The 17,834-nt window shown below is 49.3% G+C and overlaps 1 protein-coding gene across 2 annotated transcripts in view; it reads left to right on the forward strand.

Moving 5' to 3' along the window:
- LOC119966604 (tripartite motif-containing protein 14-like) overlaps positions 1–17,834 on the forward strand; it is a 60,471-nt gene that overhangs the window by 16,671 nt on the left and 25,966 nt on the right. For both annotated transcript variants that reach the window (XM_038798574.1, XM_038798575.1), the window contains one exon: positions 10,219–10,449. In XM_038798574.1, coding sequence (XP_038654502.1) covers positions 10,219–10,449 — 231 coding nt within the window. The remainder of the gene's footprint in view (positions 1–10,218; positions 10,450–17,834) is intronic.

Genomic DNA, 17,834 nt, shown 5'->3' on the forward strand with positions numbered 1-17,834 from the left:
GACAGTGACAACTGACAGTGACATCCTGACAGTGACAACCTGACAGGTGACAACCTGACAGTGACAACCTGACAGTGACAGCTGACAGTGACAACCTGACAGTGACAACCTGACAGTGATCAACTGACAGTGACAACCTGACAGTGACAACCTGACAGTGACAACCTGACAGTGACAACCTACAGTTACACCTGAACAGTGACAACCTGACAGTGACATACCTGACAGTGACATCCTGACAGTGACATCCTGACAGTGACATCCCTGACAGTGACACCTGACAGTGACAACTGACAGTGACAACCTGACAGTGACAACCTGACAGTGACAACCTGACAGTGACAACTGACAGTGACAAATCCTGACAGTGACAACCTGACAGTGACACCTGACAGTGACAACCTGACAGTGACAACTGACAGTGACAACCTGACAGTGACAACCTGACAGTGACAACCTGACAGTGTGAAACGGACAGTGACAACCTGACAGTGACAACCTGACAGTGTGAAACGGACAGTGACAACCTGACAGTGACAACCTGACAGTGCGAAACTGACAGTGACAACCTGACAGTGACAACCTGACAGTGTAAAACTGACAGTGACAACCTGACAGTGACAACCTGACAGTGACAACCTGACAGTGTAAAACTGACAGTGACACCCTGACAGTGTGAAACTGACAGTGACAACCTGACAGTGACAACCTGACAGTGACAACCTGACAGTGTAAAACTGACAGTGACACCCTGACAGTGACATCCTGACAGTGACAACCTGACAGTGTGAAACTGACAGTGACAACCTGTTAGTGTAAAACTGACAGTGTGAAACTGACAGTGACAACCTGACAGTAACAACCTGACAGTGACAACCTGACAGTGACAACCTGACAGTGTAAAACTGACAGTGACAACCTGACAGTGACAACCTGACAGTGAGAACCTGACAGTGTAAAATTGACAGTGACAACCTGACAGTGACAACCTGACAGTGTAAAACTGACAGTGTGAAACTGACAGTGACAACCTGACAGTGTAAAACTGACAGTGTAAAACTGACAGTGTGAAACTGACAGTGACAACCTGACAGTGTAAAATTGACAGTGTGAAACTGACAGTGTAAAATTGACAGTGACAACCTGACAGTGACAACCTGACAGTGTAAAACTGACAGTGACAACCTGACAGTGACAACCTGACAGTGTAAACTGACAGTGACAACCTGACAGTGACAACCTGACAGTGTAAAACTGACAGTGACATCCTGACAGTGACAACTGACAGTGTAAAACTGACAGTGACAACCTGACAGTGACAACCTGACAGTGTAAAACTGACAGTGACATCCTGACAGTGACAACCTGACAGTGTAAAACTGACAGTGACATCCTGACAGTGACAACCTGACAGTGTAAAACTGACAGTGACAACCTGACAGTGACAACCTGACAGTGTAAAACTGACAGTGACATCCTGACAGTGACAACCTGACAGTGTAAAACTGACAGTGACATCCTGACAGTGACAACCTGACAGTGACAACCTGACAGTGTAAAACTGACAGTGACAACCTGACAGTGACAACCTGACAGTGAAAACCTGACAGTGTAAAACTGACACTGTCAACCTGACAGTGACAACCTGACAGTGTAAAACTGACAGTGTTAACCTGACAGTGACATCCTGACAGTGACAACCTGACAGTGACAACCTGACAGTGTAAAACTGACAGTGTGAAACTGACAGTGACAACCTGACAGTGTAAAATTGACAGTGTGAAACTGACAGTGTAAAATTAACAGTGACAACCTGACAGTGTAAAACTGACAGTGTTAACCTGACAGTGACATCCTGACAGTGACAACCTGACAGTGTAAAACTGACAGTGTTAACCTGACAGTGACATCCTGACAGTGACAACCTGACAGTGTAAAACTGACAGTGACAGACTGACAGTGACAACCTGACAGTGACAACCTGACAGTGTAAAACTGACAGTGACATCCTGACAGTGACAACCTGACAGTGACAACCTGACAGTGACAACCTGACAGTGACAACCTGACAGTGACATCCTGACAGTGACAACCTGACAGTGAAAACCTGACAGTGACATCCTGACAGTGTAAAACCTGACAGTGTTAACCTGACAGTGACAACCTGACAGTGACAACCTGACAGTGACAACCTGACAGTGACAGACTGACAGTGACAACCTGACAGTGACAACCTGACAGTGACAGCCTGACAGTGACACCTGACAGTGACATCCTGACAGTGACAACCTGACAGTGACAACCTGACAGTGACACCTGACAGTGACAACCTGACAGTGACATCCTGACAGTGACATCCTGACAGTGACATCCTGACAGTGACAATCCTGACAGTGACATCCTGACAGTGACAACCTGACAGTGACAGACCTGACAGTGACAACCTGACAGTGACAATCCTGACAGTGACAACCTGACAGTGACAACCTGACAGTGACAACCTGACAGTGACAACCTGACAGTGTAAAACTGACAGTGTTAACCTGACAGTGACAACCTGACAGTGACAACCTGACAGTGACAACCTGTCAGTGACATCCTGACAGTGACATCCTGACAGTGACAACCTGTCAGTGTAAAACTGACAGTGTTAACCTGACAGTGACAACCTGACAGTGACAACCTGACAGTGTAAAACTGACAGTGTTAACCTGACAGTGACAACCTGACAGTGACAACCTGACAGTGACAACCTGACAGTGTAAAACTGACAGTGACAGACTGACAGTGACAGACTGACAGTGACAACCTGACAGTGTGAAACTGACAGTGACAACCTGACAGTGACAACCTGACAGTGACAACCTGACTGTAAAACTGACAGTGACAACCTGACAGTGTAAAACTGACAGTGACAACCTGACAGTGACATCCTGACAGTGACAACCTGACAGTGACATCCTGACAGTGACATCCTGACAGTGACAACCTGACAGTGACATCCTGACAGTGACAACCTGACAGTGACATCCTGACAGTGACATCCTGACAGTGACAACCTGACAGTGACATCCTGACAGTGACATCCTGACAGTGACAATCCTGACAGTGACATCCTGACAGTGACATCCTGACAGTGACATCCTGACAGTGACATCCTGACAGTGACATCCTGACAGTGACAATCCTGACAGTGACATCCTGACAGTGACATCCTGACAGTGACAACCTGACAGTGACAATCCTGACAGTGACATCCTGACAGTGAAGAACCTGACAGTGACAATCCTGACAGTGACATCCTGACAGTGACAATCCTGACAGTGACAACCTGACAGTGACAACCTGACAGGACAACCTGACAGTGACATCCTGACAGTGTAAACTGACAGTGACAACCTGACAGTGACAATCCTGACAGTGACATCCTGACAGTGACATCCTGACAGTGACATCCTGACAGTGACATCCTGACAGTGACATACTGACAGTGACAACTCTGACAGTGGACAACTGTCAGTGACAACCTGACAGTGTAAAACTGATGGTGACAACCTGACAGTGTGAAACTGACAGTGACAACCTGTCGGTGACATCCTGACAGTGTAAAACTGACAGTGACAACCTGACAGTGACATCCTGACAGTGTAAAACTGACAGTGACAACCTGACAGTGTAAACCTGACAGTTACACCTGACAGTGACAACCTGACAGTGACACCCTGACACTGACAACCTGACAGTATGAAACTGACAGTGACACCCTGACACTGACAACCTGACAGTATGAAACTGACAGTGACACCCTGACAGTGTAAAATTGACAATGACAACCTGACAGTGACAACCTGACAGTGACAACCTTGACAGTGTAAAACTGACAGTGACAACCTGACAGTGGCAACCTGACTGTGTAAAACTGACAGTGATAACCTCACAGTGACAACCTGACAGTGTAAAACTGACAGTGATAACGTGAGTGTAAAACTGACAGTGACAAGCTGACAGTGTAAAACTAACAGTGACAACCTGACAGTGACAACCTGACAGTGTTAAAACTGACAGTGATAACCTGACAGTGACATCCTGACAGTGAGAACCTGACAGTGTAAAACTGACAGTGACAACCTGATAGTGACAACCTGACAGTGTGAAACTGACAGTGACAACCTGACAGTGTTAAAACTGACAGTGATAACCTGACAGAGACAAGCTGACAGTGATAACCTGACAGTGTAAAACTGACAGTGACAACCTGACAGTGATAACCTGACAGTGTGAAACTGACAGTGATAACCTGACAGTGTGAAACTGACAGTGATAACCTGACACTGACAACCTGACAGTGACAACCTGACAGTGTAAAACTGACAGTGTTAACCTGACAGTGACAACCTGACAGTGACAACCTGACAGTGACAACCTGACAGTGTAAAACTGACAGTGACAGACTGACAGTGACAGACTGACAGTGACAACCTGACAGTGTGAAACTGACAGTGACAACCTGACAGTGACAACCTGACAGTGACATCCTGACAGTGACATCCTGACAGTGTACAACCTGACAGTGACAACCTGACAGTGACATCCTGACAGTGACATCCTGACAGTGACAACCTGACAGTGACATCCTGACAGTGAAACTGACAGTGACAACCTGACAGTGAATCCTGACAGTGACATCTGACAGTGACAATCCTGACAGTGACATCCTGACAGTACATCCTGACAGTGACAATCCTGACAGTGACAACCTGACAGTGACAACCTGACAGTGACACCTGACAGTGACAATCCTGACAGTGTACATACTGACAGTGACATCCTGACAGTGACAACCTGACAGTGACAATCCTGGACAGTGACAATCCTGACAGTGACAACCTGACAGTGCAACCTGACAGTGACAACCTGACAGTGACAACCTGACAGTGACAATCCTGACAGTGACATCCTGACAGTGACATCCTGACAGTGACATCCTGGGACAGTGACAACCTGACAGTGACAACCTGACAGTGACAACTGACAGTGACATCCTGACAGTGACAACCTGACAGTGACAACCTGACAGTGACAACCTGACAGTGACAACCTGACAGTGACAACCTGACAGTGACAACCTGACAGTGACAACCTGACAGTGACAACCTGACAGTGACATCCTGACAGTGACATCCTGACAGTGACAACCTGACAGTGACAACCTGACAGTGACAACCTGACAGTGACAACCTGACAGTGAAAACCTGACAGTGACATCCTGACAGTGACAACCTGACAGTGACAACCTGACAGTGACATACCTGACAGTGTACAATCTGACAGTGACAATCCTGACAGTGACATCCTGACAGTGACATCCTGACAGTGACAACCTGACAGTGACATCCTGACAGTGACAACCTGACAGTGACATCCTGACAGTGACAACCTGACAGTGACAACCTGACAGTGACATCCTGACAGTGACAACCTGACAGTGACAACCTGACAGTGACAACCTGACAGTGACAACCTGACAGTGACATCCTGACAGTGACAACCTGACAGTGACATCCTGACAGTGTAAAACTGAGTGTTAACCTGACAGTGACAACCTGACAGTGACAACCTGACAGTGTTAAACTGACAGTGACAACCTGACAGTGTAAAACTGACAGTGACAGACTGACAGTGACAGACTGACAGTGACAACCTGACAGTGTAAAACTGACAGTGACAGACTGACAGTGACAACCTGACAGTGACAACCTGACTGTAAAACTGACAGTGACAACCTGACAGTGTAAAACTGACAGTGACAACCTGACAGTGACTACCTGACAGTGACATACTGACAGTGACAACCTGTCAGTGACATCCTGACAGTGACAACCTGTCAGTGACATCCTGACAGTGACAACCTGACAGTGACAACCTGTCAGTGACATCCTGACAGTGACAACCTGACAGTGACATCCTGACAGTGGCAACCTGACTGTGTAAAACTGACAGTGACAACCTGACAGTGACAACCTGACAGTGTAAAACTGATAGTAACAACCTGACAGTGTAAAACTAACAGTGACAACCTGACAGTGACAACCTGACAGTGACAACCTGACAGTGTAAAACTGACAGTGACAACCTGACAGTGACAACCTGACAGTGACAACCTCACAGTGACAACCTCACATTGTGAAACTGTCAGTGACAACCTGACAGTGTAAAACTGATGGTGACAACCTGACAGTGTGAAACTGACAGTGGTAAGCTGACAGTGACAACCTGTTGGTGACATCCTGACAGTGTAAAACTGACAGTGACAACCTGACAGTGGCAACCTGACTGTGTAAAACTGACAGTGTAAAACTGACAGTGACATCCTGACAGTGACAACCTGACAGTGACAACCTGACAGTGACAACCTGACAGTGACATCCTGACAGTGACAACCTGACAGTGACAACCTGACAGTGACAACCTGACAGTGACATCCTGACAGTGACAACCTGACAGTGACATCCTGACAGTGACAACCTGACAGTGACAAACTGACAGTGACAACCTGACAGTGACAACCTGACAGTGTAAAACTGACAGTGACAACCTGACAGTGACAACCTGACAGTGACAACCTGACAGTGTAACCTGACAGTGACAATCCTGACAGTGACAACCTGACAGTGACAACCTGACAGTGGACATCCTGACAGTGACAACCTGACAGTGACATCCTGACAGTGTACAATCCTGACAGTGACAACCTGACAGTGAAACCTGACAGTGACACCTGACAGTGGATAACCTGACAGTGTAAATCCTGACGTGACAACTGACAGACAACCTGACAGTGACAACCTGACAGTGACTAAACTGACAGTGACATACCTGACAGTGACAACCTGACAGTGACAACCTGACAGTGACAACCTGACAGTGACATCCTGACCAGTGAAATCCTGACAGTGACAACCTGACAGTGTACACCTGACAGTGACAACCTGACAGTGACAACCTGACAGTGACATCCTGACAGTGACAACCTGACAGTGACAACCTGACAGTGTAAAACTGACAGTGACAACCTGACAGTGACAACCTGACAGTGTAAAACTGACAGTGATAACCTGACAGTGTAAAACTGACAGTGACAACCTGACAGTGTAAAACTGACAGTGACAACCTGACATTGACATACTGACAGTGACAACCTGACAGTGAAATCCAGACAGTGACAACCTGACAGTGTGAAACTGACAGTGATAACCTGACAGTGTAAAACTGACAGTGACAACCTGACAGTGACAACCTGACAGTGACCATCTGACAGTGTGAAACTGACGGTGATAACCTGACAGTGAAATCCTGACAGTGACAACCAGACAGTGACAACCAGACAGTGACAACCTGACAGTGACAACCTGACAGTGTCAACCTGATAGTGTAAAATTGACAGTGACAACCTGACAGTGTGAAACTGACAGTGTGAAACGGACAGTGACAACCTGACAGTGACAACCTGACAGTGACATCCTGACAGTGACAACCTGACAGTGACAACCTGACAGTGTAAAACTGACAGTGACATCCTGACAGTGACAACCTGACAGTGACAACCTGACAGTGTAAAACTGACAGTGACAAACTGACAATGTGAACCTGACAGTGACAACCTGACAGTGACAACCTGTGCTAGGTGCCACAGGCACTCGTGCGAGTCCCTTGGAGGTTGGTTTCCATTTATGTGTGATCGGGGGAGAGCAGCCCGTGAGCGAGGAACGTGTAGGCACGAGAGGGGGGTCGAGCATTGAAGGGGAGGAACATCGGCAATACCTCTGCGGTGAAGGGGGGAGGGGGAGCCACCTTAATTTTCTGGGGCTGGGGGTAGCCCCCAACACCTCCGTGATGGCGGTCGTTGGGGGCGGTGATGGTGATATTACTCCTCTGTTCTTCTGTTCGGGTCTGGGCCTCCTTTATAGATGGTGCCCTGACCTCTGTGGAGCTGGATGCCGGCTCTCGCCCCATCTCGCCAGCGTCACGGCGTAAATCACATTCAAATAATGTTCTTTTAAGCAGCTCAAGATCTGCAGTGAAAACTGCTTTGTGCACCTGAGGGGCGACACGCCAGTTTCCAGTCTGAGCCGAAACTTTGAAAAAATGTGGGGAAATTCCGCCCATTATCTTTCTGTCAATAAATTTTATTTTTTTTTCATAAAATTTACAGTGCAGAAGGAGGCCATTCCGCCCATCGAGTCTGCACCGGCTCTTGGAAAGAGCACTCTACCCAAGGCCAACACCTCCACCCTATCCCCATAACCCAGTAACCCCACCCAACACTAAGGGCAATTTGGACACTAAGGACAATTTAGCATGGCCAATCCACCTAACCTGCACATCTTTGGACTGTGGGAGGAAACCGGAGCACCCGGAGGAAACCCACGCACACACGGGGAGGACGTGCAGACTCCGCACAGACAGTGACCCAAGCTGGGATTCGAACCTGGGACCCTGGAGCTGTGAAGCATTTGTGCTAACCACCATGCTACCGTGTTGCCCCAAATCTATGTGGTTGACTCTTAACTGCACTCTGAAATGGCCAAGCAAGCCACTCAGTTCAAGGGCAATTAGGGATGGGCAACAAATGCTGGTCCAGCCAGCGACGCCCACATCCTATGAACATGCAGAAAATAATTCGGAATTTCCAAAATCTGGAGATAAAAAGCTGGCTTCAATATAAGTGACCAAATCTCTGTTGTATTGACATTAAAATAACTCAATTGATTGAGACACTAGTGTCTCTCTCGGGAAGGAAACCTGATGTCTTTCCCCGATGGGCCTCTAAGTGACACCAGGCCCAGGACATGCCTTCTGGCAGGGGCTTACCACCGGTTCAAGAGGAAGGCCCAGCATCACCTTCTTAGGGCAACTGGGCCGGAGTAATAAATGCTGGCCATGCCAGAGATGTTCACTTCCCGAATTTGAATGAATACGTGTCCAACCAGATGCCGAGAGGTTGTTTCCCCTTGTGGGAGAGTCTAGGACCAGACGGCACAATCTCAGAGTAAGGGGCCGCCCATTTCAGACAGAGATGAGGAGGAATTTCTTCTCTCAGAGGGCAGTGAATCTGTTGAATTCTTTACCGCAGGGAGCTGTAGAGGCTGGGCCATCAAGTATGTTCAAGGCTGAGATAGACAGATTTTTAATCAGTCAGGGAATCGAGGGTTATGGGGATATGGTGGGAAAGGATTATCACAGCAGAGCAGCCATGATCTGATTGAATGGCAGAGCAGACTCGATGGGCCGAATAGCCTCCTTCTGCTCCTCGGATCTTCTGGCATTATGCTCTAACTCAGGGAGATCACAGCTCTGAATAGAGTTTGCGTTCAATGACGCCTGTGCCGACATTTTTTACTCCATGCTTTCATGGAATGTGAGCCTCGCTGGCCGCCAGGGATAGTTGCCCATCCCTAAGTGCCCATGAACTGAATGGCTTGCTAGGCCATTTCAGAGCACAGTTAAAAGTCAGCCAGATTGGTATGGGTCTGGGGCCACATGTAGGCCAGAACAGGCAAGGACGGCAGATTTGTCGCGAGGAATTAAGGGCTACGGGGAGAATGCTGGTAGGTGGAGTTGAAATGCCCATCAGCCATGATTGAATGGCGGAGTGGACTCGATGGGCCGAATGGCCTTACTTCCACTCCTATGTCTTATGGTCTTATTTCCTTCCCTGACGGACGTCTGTGAACCAGATGGGTTGCCATGACAATCGACAATGGTTTGATCGTCGCCATTATTGAAAATGGCTTTCAATCCCAAATTTATTCATTGAATTTACATTTTAATTAGCTCGGCGCCACGTGAAGCCAAACACAAATGTGCGGCTAATGACTCTCCGTCGGAATGTGGACTATCGCTCCAGTAAAGCAGAAATTTGCTCTTGAGGGCAGACTAGCAAGTGTTGTGTGGAGAGCGGGTAGAGGGAGTTCAGCTCGGTGCCTGTTGAGCGCACACACCACTCAACATGAGGAAGTGTTCTGGTCTCCACCTGCTACCGTTCCCTCATGTCGAGGGCACAATATTCGGGCACTCTTAAAACAAAAAGTCGATAGAAATCTGTGAGGATCCCAATGGTCGGATGAAGTGGTGATTCCCAATAAAGTGACCCTCCCCCCCCCCCTGTCCGCAGGGTAACTGACCAGTTTGTAACCAGAACGTGATTCGGAATTTCAGACACAAATCGATCAGCTGAAAGGGAATCTATCGAAGAAGTTCGCTGAGTGGAGGAAGAGCCTGGAGGAAGATGAAGACTTTGCCATGAAAACGATCGAAGAGGAAGGGCTCAAGGTGTTGACAAAGAGTGTTGAGTACACGGATGAACTGAACAAGAGAATGCATCTAATTAAACTGATAGATGATGACACCCAGGAACTGGTACATTTGGATCCTTTCTCACTTATCCAGGTACTTTCAACAAACAATCCATTACCTGCAACTAATCTACTGCCTCCATTTTAAAATGATCATCCTGATGGTTCAAATCCCTTCATGAATTCGCCCCTCCATATTTCTCTAACCTCCTCCAGCCCTCAAATCCTCCAAACCCATGGTGCCCCTCCAATCTGGCCTCTTGCCAGGGAGTCATTTTTCTTTTCACCATTTCCAGGATGCGGTCGTCGCTGTATAGGCCAGCACAATGATAGGGGCTGGTTTAGCTCACTCGGCTAAATCGCTGGCTTTTAAAGCAGACCAAGGCAGGCCAGCAGCACGATTCGATTCCCGTCCCAGCCTCCCCGAACAGGTGCCGGAATGTGGCGACTAGGGGCTTTTCACAGTAACTTCATTGAAGCCTACTCGTGACAATAAGCGATTTTCATTTTCATTTCATTTTTCACTTGTTGCCCATTCCTAATTGCCTTTGAGAAGGTGGTGCTGAGCTGCCTCCTTGAACCGCTGCAGTCCGTCTGGTGTAGGTACACCCATAGTGCAGTTAGGGAGGGATTTCAAGGTTTTGACTCAGCGACAGTGGAGGAACGGCGATGCATTTCCAAGTCAGGGTGGCGAGCGACTTGCAGGGGAACCTGCAGGTGGCGGGGTTCCCAGGTATCTGCTGCCTTTGTCCTTCGAGGTGGTCGGGGTCACAGGCTTGAAAGGTACTGTCAAAGGAGCCCCAGTGAGTGACTACAGTGTATCTTGTAGCTGGTATGGACTGCTGCCACTGTATGTCAGTGATAGAAGGAGTAAATGTTTAAGGTGTTGGATGGGGTCACAGAGCTGGGTTTAATGGGGCTTCATGCTCTAACCAGACCCTGCTAGAAGGCTGTGGGAGCCCTCTCCTGCTCTCGCCGGCTGTCCCACTTCTATTTAACACTGAAAACAGTGTGAAATGGCTGGAGGTTAAACTTTCTCCACTTTCTGGGGAGGAGGCCCTGCCTCGGTGAACAGTCCCAGCAGCGCCACCAGGAGAGGTGGCCACTGCTGGGACTGCAGCCAGTCCTGATCATAGAATCATAGAATTTACAGTGCACAAGGAGGCCATTCGGCCCATCGAGTCTGCACCGGCCCTTGGGAAGAGCACCCTCCTTAAGCCCCATGCCTCCGCCCTATCCCCGTAACCCAGTAACCCCACCTAAACGTTTTAGACACTAAGGACAATTTAGAATGGCCAATCGACCTAACCTGCACATCTTTGGACTGTGGGGGGAAACCGGAGCACCCGGAGGAAACCCACGCACACACGGGGAGAACGTGCAGACTCCTCACAGACAGTGACGCAGCGGGGAATCGAACCTGGGACCCTGGCGCTGTGAAGTGCTAGCCACTGTGCTACCGTGCTGCCCCTGATGAAGAGGATCCTGGGCTCGGAGATGTTCTGAGGTCTCCCTGGGGCCAGGGTCTCAGGCTCCAGTGAAGGAGATGAGAGGGATGGGTGTGGCCGGGTTTGAGAGGCCAGCGTGCGGTAGGTTAAAGAGTGAGGGTAACCTCCCACAAGAGAACTCCTTCCCCTTATCCACTCACCTGACACCAGTCTGCACAAATAAAGCTGCCAGGCTTCCCACGTGGATTGGGCCTAGCCCCACTGTTTGCCAGTGATGGTGGGATGAGGTACTTAAATGGTTATTAATTGGCCACCATTGGCCCAACAGCTGGTGAGGCATCCGGCAGCTCCCCCAATCCGTGTATAGTTGTGCAGGATCAGGGTCTGGATGGTAGATGGTGAGTAGACCCCATACCTTCAAATTCACCACTAGAGGAACATTACATTTAACCTATCGAGTCATTATGGCACAAAAGGAGGCCATTCAGCCTATCGAGCCCATGCCAGCTCTTTGTAGAGCAATCAATATAACTATGCTCCCACGGTGTCCTGCCAAATTCAAAGATCTATGCACATGAACCCTTTTATAACTGTGTCATAGGAACATAAGAACTAGGAGCAGGAGTAGGCCATCTGGCCCCTCGAGCCTGCTCCGCCATTCAATGAGATCATGGCTGATCTTTTATGGACTCAGCTCCACTTTCCGGCCCGAAAATCATAACCCTTAATCCATTTATTCTTCAAAAAACGATCTATCTTAAAAACATTTAATGAAGGAGCCTCAACTGCTTCACTGGGCAAGGAATTCCATAGATTCACAACCCTTTGAGTGAAGAAGTTCCTCCTAAACTCAGTCCTAAATCTACTTCCCCTTATTTTGAGGCTATGCCCCCTAGTTCTGCTTTCACCCGCCAGTGGAAACAACCTGCCCGCATCTATCCTATCTATTCCCTTCATAATTTTACATGTTTCTATAAGATCCCCCCCCCCCGCCCCCGCATCCTTCTAAATTCCAACGAGTACAGTCCCAGTCTACTCAACCTCTCCTCGTGATCCAACCCCCTCAACTCTGGGATTAATCTAGTGAATCTCCTCTGCACACCCTCCAGTGCCAGTACGTCTTTTCTCAGGTAAGGAGACTAAAACTGAACTCAATACTCCAGGCGTGGCCTCACTAACACCTTATACAATTGCAGCATACCCTCCCTCGTCTTAAACTCTTTCATATCTCCTCAGCTATCTCTTTTAGAACCCTGGGGTGTAGTCCATCCGGCCTGGGGTGATTTATCGACCTTCAGACCTTTCAGTTTCCCCAGAACCTTCTCCTTAGTGATGGTCACTGCGCTCACCTCTGCCCCCTTGTTCTCCTGGAGCTCTGGCATCCCACTGGTGTCTTCCACCGTGAAGACTGATGCAAAGTAACTATTCAGTTTGTCTGCCATTTCTTTGTTTCTTATTACTACTTCTCCAGCCACATTTTGCAGTGTTCCAATGTCTATTCTTGCCTCTCTCTTACCTTTTATCTATTGAATATTCTTTTATATTACGAGCTAGCTTACATTCATTTTTCATCTCTTCCCCCTTACTGTTTTTTTAGTTGTCCTCCGTTCTCTTTTAAAGGCTTCCCAATCCTCTGGCTTCCCACTAATCCTCGCCACTTTGTATGCTTTTTCTTTTGCTTTTATGCTGTCCTTGACTTCCCTCGTCAGCCATGGATGCCTTGTCCTCCCCTTAGCATGTTTCCTCCTCTTTGGGATGAATTTCTATTGTGCCCCCCTAATAACCCCCAAAAACTCCTGCCATTGCTGTTCCACTGTCTTCCCTGCTAGGCTCCTTCTCCAATCAACTCTGGCCAGCTCCTCCCTCATGTTTTGTAGTTAGGACAGATATCACCCAATTCATTTTTTCCAATTAAGGGGCAATTCAGAGTGGCCAATCCACCTCCCCTGGACATATTTGGGTTGTGGGGGCCAAACCCACATTATCTTTATTTAATTGTAATACCGTTACATCTGATTGCAGCTTCTCCCTCTCAAACGGCCGAGTAAAATCTATCATATTGTGGTCACTGCTCCCTAAGGGTTCCTTCACCTTAAGCTCCCTAATCAAGTCTGCCTCATTACACACCACCAAATCCAGAATTGCCTGTTCCCTAGTAGGGAAATTCGACAAATTCCTTTTCTTGGGATCCACTACCAACCTGATTTTCCCAGTCCACCTGCATATTGAAGTCCCCCATGATTATTGTGATATTGCCTTTTTTACATGCCTTTTCTATCTCCTGATTTATTTTCTGCCCCACATTCTGACTACTGCTGGGAGCCTGTAATAACTCCTATCAGGTCTTTTTACCTTTGCAATTCCTCAACTCCACCCTCATCCTGCTGAGCCCCTTAACTCATACTTTATCTTCTTTAACCACAGGAAGTTACACAGGTCACCCAATCAAGCTGCTACCCCCAGTGGCAATGCCGACCGCCACTCAGCAAAATTCATCGCCGTGCAATCAGAGAGGCGAAGGCCAAGACATCGGCCTTCCTCCTCTCCATGAGCTCCGGCTTCTCTGAAACCCCAAATATCGCCACGAAAGAGTCCGGGGTCCACTCCCTCCTCCACTATCCTGGCTAAGACCGTGAACACTCCCGCCCAGAATCTTCCCAATTTTTCACAACCCCAAAACATGTGCGCATGATTCGCTGGCCCCCGCCCACGCCTCTCACACTCATCTGAGACCCCCTGAAAGAACCCACTCATTCTCGCCCGAGTCATATGCACCCTGTGCACCACCTTAAACTGTATCAGGCTCATCCTTGCACAAGAGGAGGTCCCGTTTACCCTACGCAGTGCCTCACTCCATACTCCCCAATTGATCTCCATTCCCAAGTCCGCTTCCCATTGCTCCTTGATCTTCACCACCCACTCACCTCCCTGCTCCTCCAGCCACTTATATATATCCCCAATTCTTCCCTCCCCTTCCACATCCGGAAGTAGCAGTCACTCCAGCAGGGTGTATCCCGGCAATCTAGGGAACCCCTTCCAGACCTTTTGTGCAAAGTCCCTAACCTGCAGATACCCAAACTCTCTCCCCCTCGGCAGCTCTAGCCTCTCCCTTAGCTCCTCCAGACTGGTGAACCCTTCCTCCAAATACAATTCCCTCACCTTGACCAGCCCCACTTCCCTCCACCTCCTGTATGCACTATCCATCTCCCGCAGCTCAAACCCATGATTCCCGCACAGTGGCGTTAGCACAGACATCCCTTCCACCCTAAAATGCCTCCTCAGCTGATTCCATATCTTCACCGTGGACTGCACCACTGGGCTCCCTGAATACCTACTCGGAGCCATTGGCAATGCTGTTGTCACCATAGCCCTCAAACTAGACCCTTTACAATATTCCTCCTCCATCCTAACCCACTCTACCCCTTCTCCTTCCCACCACCGCCGCAACTTGTCCACATTCGCTGCCCAATAATAATGAAGCAAGTTAGGCAACGCCAACCCCCTGCTGCCTCTGTAGCAGGGTCCTCCCCATCCTCAGCACCTTCCCCGCCCATACAAAGTCAGAGATGATTCTGTCCACTTTCCGAAAAAAGGCCTTTGGTATAAAGGTCGGGAGAGCCTGAAAGATAAACAAGAACCTCGGCAGAATATTTATTTTCACCACTTGGACCCTCCCCACCAACGTTAAGTGCAGTGTATCCCACCTCTTAATAGTCTCCCTGGCCTCCTCCACCAGCTTCGTTAAGTTCCACTTATGGAGCCCCATCCATTCCCTCGCTACCTGAATCCCCAAGTACCTAAACCTATCCCTCGCTACCGTAAATTGCATCCCCCCTAAATTAGCCCGCTGTGCCAGCTCATTCACTGGGAATGCCTCGCTTTTCCCTGCCCTCCAAACCTCCCCAACAGGCCCATAATCCTTCCCATACCTTTCAACGGATCTGAAACATACAGCAAAAGGTCATCGGCATAGAGCGACACCCGATGCTCCCTCTGTCCCCTCATTATCCCCTGCCACTCTGCCGACCCCCTGAGAGCCATCCCCAATGGCTCTATGGTCAGCGCAAACATCAGTGGCGACAGCGGGCACCCCTGTCTCGTACCCTTTTGTAAGTCAAAGCTTCGTGAGCTCATATCATTCATCCTCACCCTCGCTCTTGGCACCACATACAGCAACCGTACCCATGTCACAAATCTCGGCCCAAACCCAAACCTTCCCAAAACTTCGAACAAGTACCGCCACTCCACCCGATCAAATGCTTTCTCCGCATCCATGGATACCACCACCTCTGGTACCAGAGCTCTCGACGGATTCATCACCACATTCAACAGCCGTCTTATATTACACGCGAGCTGCCTGTCCTTCACGAAGCCTGTTTGATCTTCTGCAACCACCCCCGGGACACAATCCTCCACCCTGCCCACCAACAACTTAACCAATACTTTCACATTCACACGTGTTCAATAGTGATATGGGTCTATACGACCCACATTCCACCGGATCCTTCCCCTTTTTGGGAATTAGTGTGATTACCGCCTGCTTCATTGTCTCTGGTAACTCCCCCTTCTCCAGGGCTTCATTAAACGCCCCCCAACAGATGTGGTGCCAGGTCCACCGCAAATTCCTTATAAAATTTTTCCGGGTACCCATCCGGTCCAGGGGCCTTGCCCGACTTCATACCCTTGATACTATCCAGCACCTCCCTCAGCCCCAGAGGCTCCTCCAGCGCCTGCCTCTTTGCCTCCTCCACCTGGGGAAATTCCAGCTGGTCCAGAAACCACCCCATGTCCCCTTCCTCTTCTCGTGGGTCTGCCTCATAAAGTCACTGCTGATACTCTCTAAATGCCTCATTTATCTTCCCTGACTCTGACACCACATCCCCAGCTCCAGTCCGGATCTTCAATATTTCCCTGGACGCAGCCTGCCTCCGCAGCTGGTGCGCCAGCATGCGACTCGCCTTCTCCCCATACTCGTACTGCACCCCCCCCCCCCCCCCCCCTTGCCCTATGCAGTTGCCCTACCGCCCTCCCCGTTGTCAGCCTGTCAAATTGAACCTGCAACTTTTTCCACCTCGTCAATCCCTCCACGGTGGGCACCCTCGAATATTCCCTCGAATATAGACATGTTCTGCCCGCCTTTCCTTATTCGCCCTAACCGTAAATGAGATAATTTCTCCCCGGCCCACTGCCTTCAGTGCTTCCCAAATAATGCCCGTCGACACCTCCCCATTCTGATTGAACTCCACATAATCCCTAATCTCCAACCGCACCTTATCACAAAAACCGAACACCCGCGACCTTTTAACCAGCCCGTTCAGACCCCGGACGTTCCACGTAACCAACCTTACCGGAGGCTTACGCCTCCAATCCCCTCTACCATCCGTCATCTTCCCCACTTAACTCCTGCCAACTCGGCTCCGATGTCCTGATAAATCCGGACGTTATTTCCCTCCCAGTCGCAGCTACTCCCTGGCCCACCGTAGAATTTTCTCTTTTCTCCACAACTCACGATCACCGCCTGTGGTGGCTCCCCAGCTCTAGCTTCTGCCTCAGAGACCTATGCGCTTAGTCCACTTCAGGGGCCTTATCCAGCACCCCTTCTGCCACCTGCCTCGCCAGCACCCTCGAGACGTACCTCATGGCACTCGCACATTCCACTCCTTCAGGCAGGCCCACTATTCGCAGGTTCTGTCTTCTCGAGGCATTCTCCTGCTCCTCCACCTTTGCCCTCAGCGTTTTACACAGGTCTCCTAGGTGTCCCACCTCCACCTCCAGAGCCACCACATGATCACTGTGGTCTGAGATCACTCCTTCAATCTCCCGAATCTGTGAACCTGCACCTCCAAACACCTCTCCATCCGCTCCAAAGTACTCTTCAGGGGTGCCACAGCTTCTGTGATGGCCTTTGCACGATCCTCACGCATTTCTTTCCTCTGTTTATGGAATTCCTCCTTGATAAAAGTCATCAGTTCCTGTATCTGGGGCCTTACAGCTCCCCGCCTGCATGCTGGAAGAGACTATCTGTGAAGAC

This window comes from Scyliorhinus canicula, chromosome 5, assembly GCF_902713615.1.
Source record: "Scyliorhinus canicula chromosome 5, sScyCan1.1, whole genome shotgun sequence".
Classification (NCBI taxonomy): domain Eukaryota; kingdom Metazoa; phylum Chordata; class Chondrichthyes; order Carcharhiniformes; family Scyliorhinidae; genus Scyliorhinus; species Scyliorhinus canicula.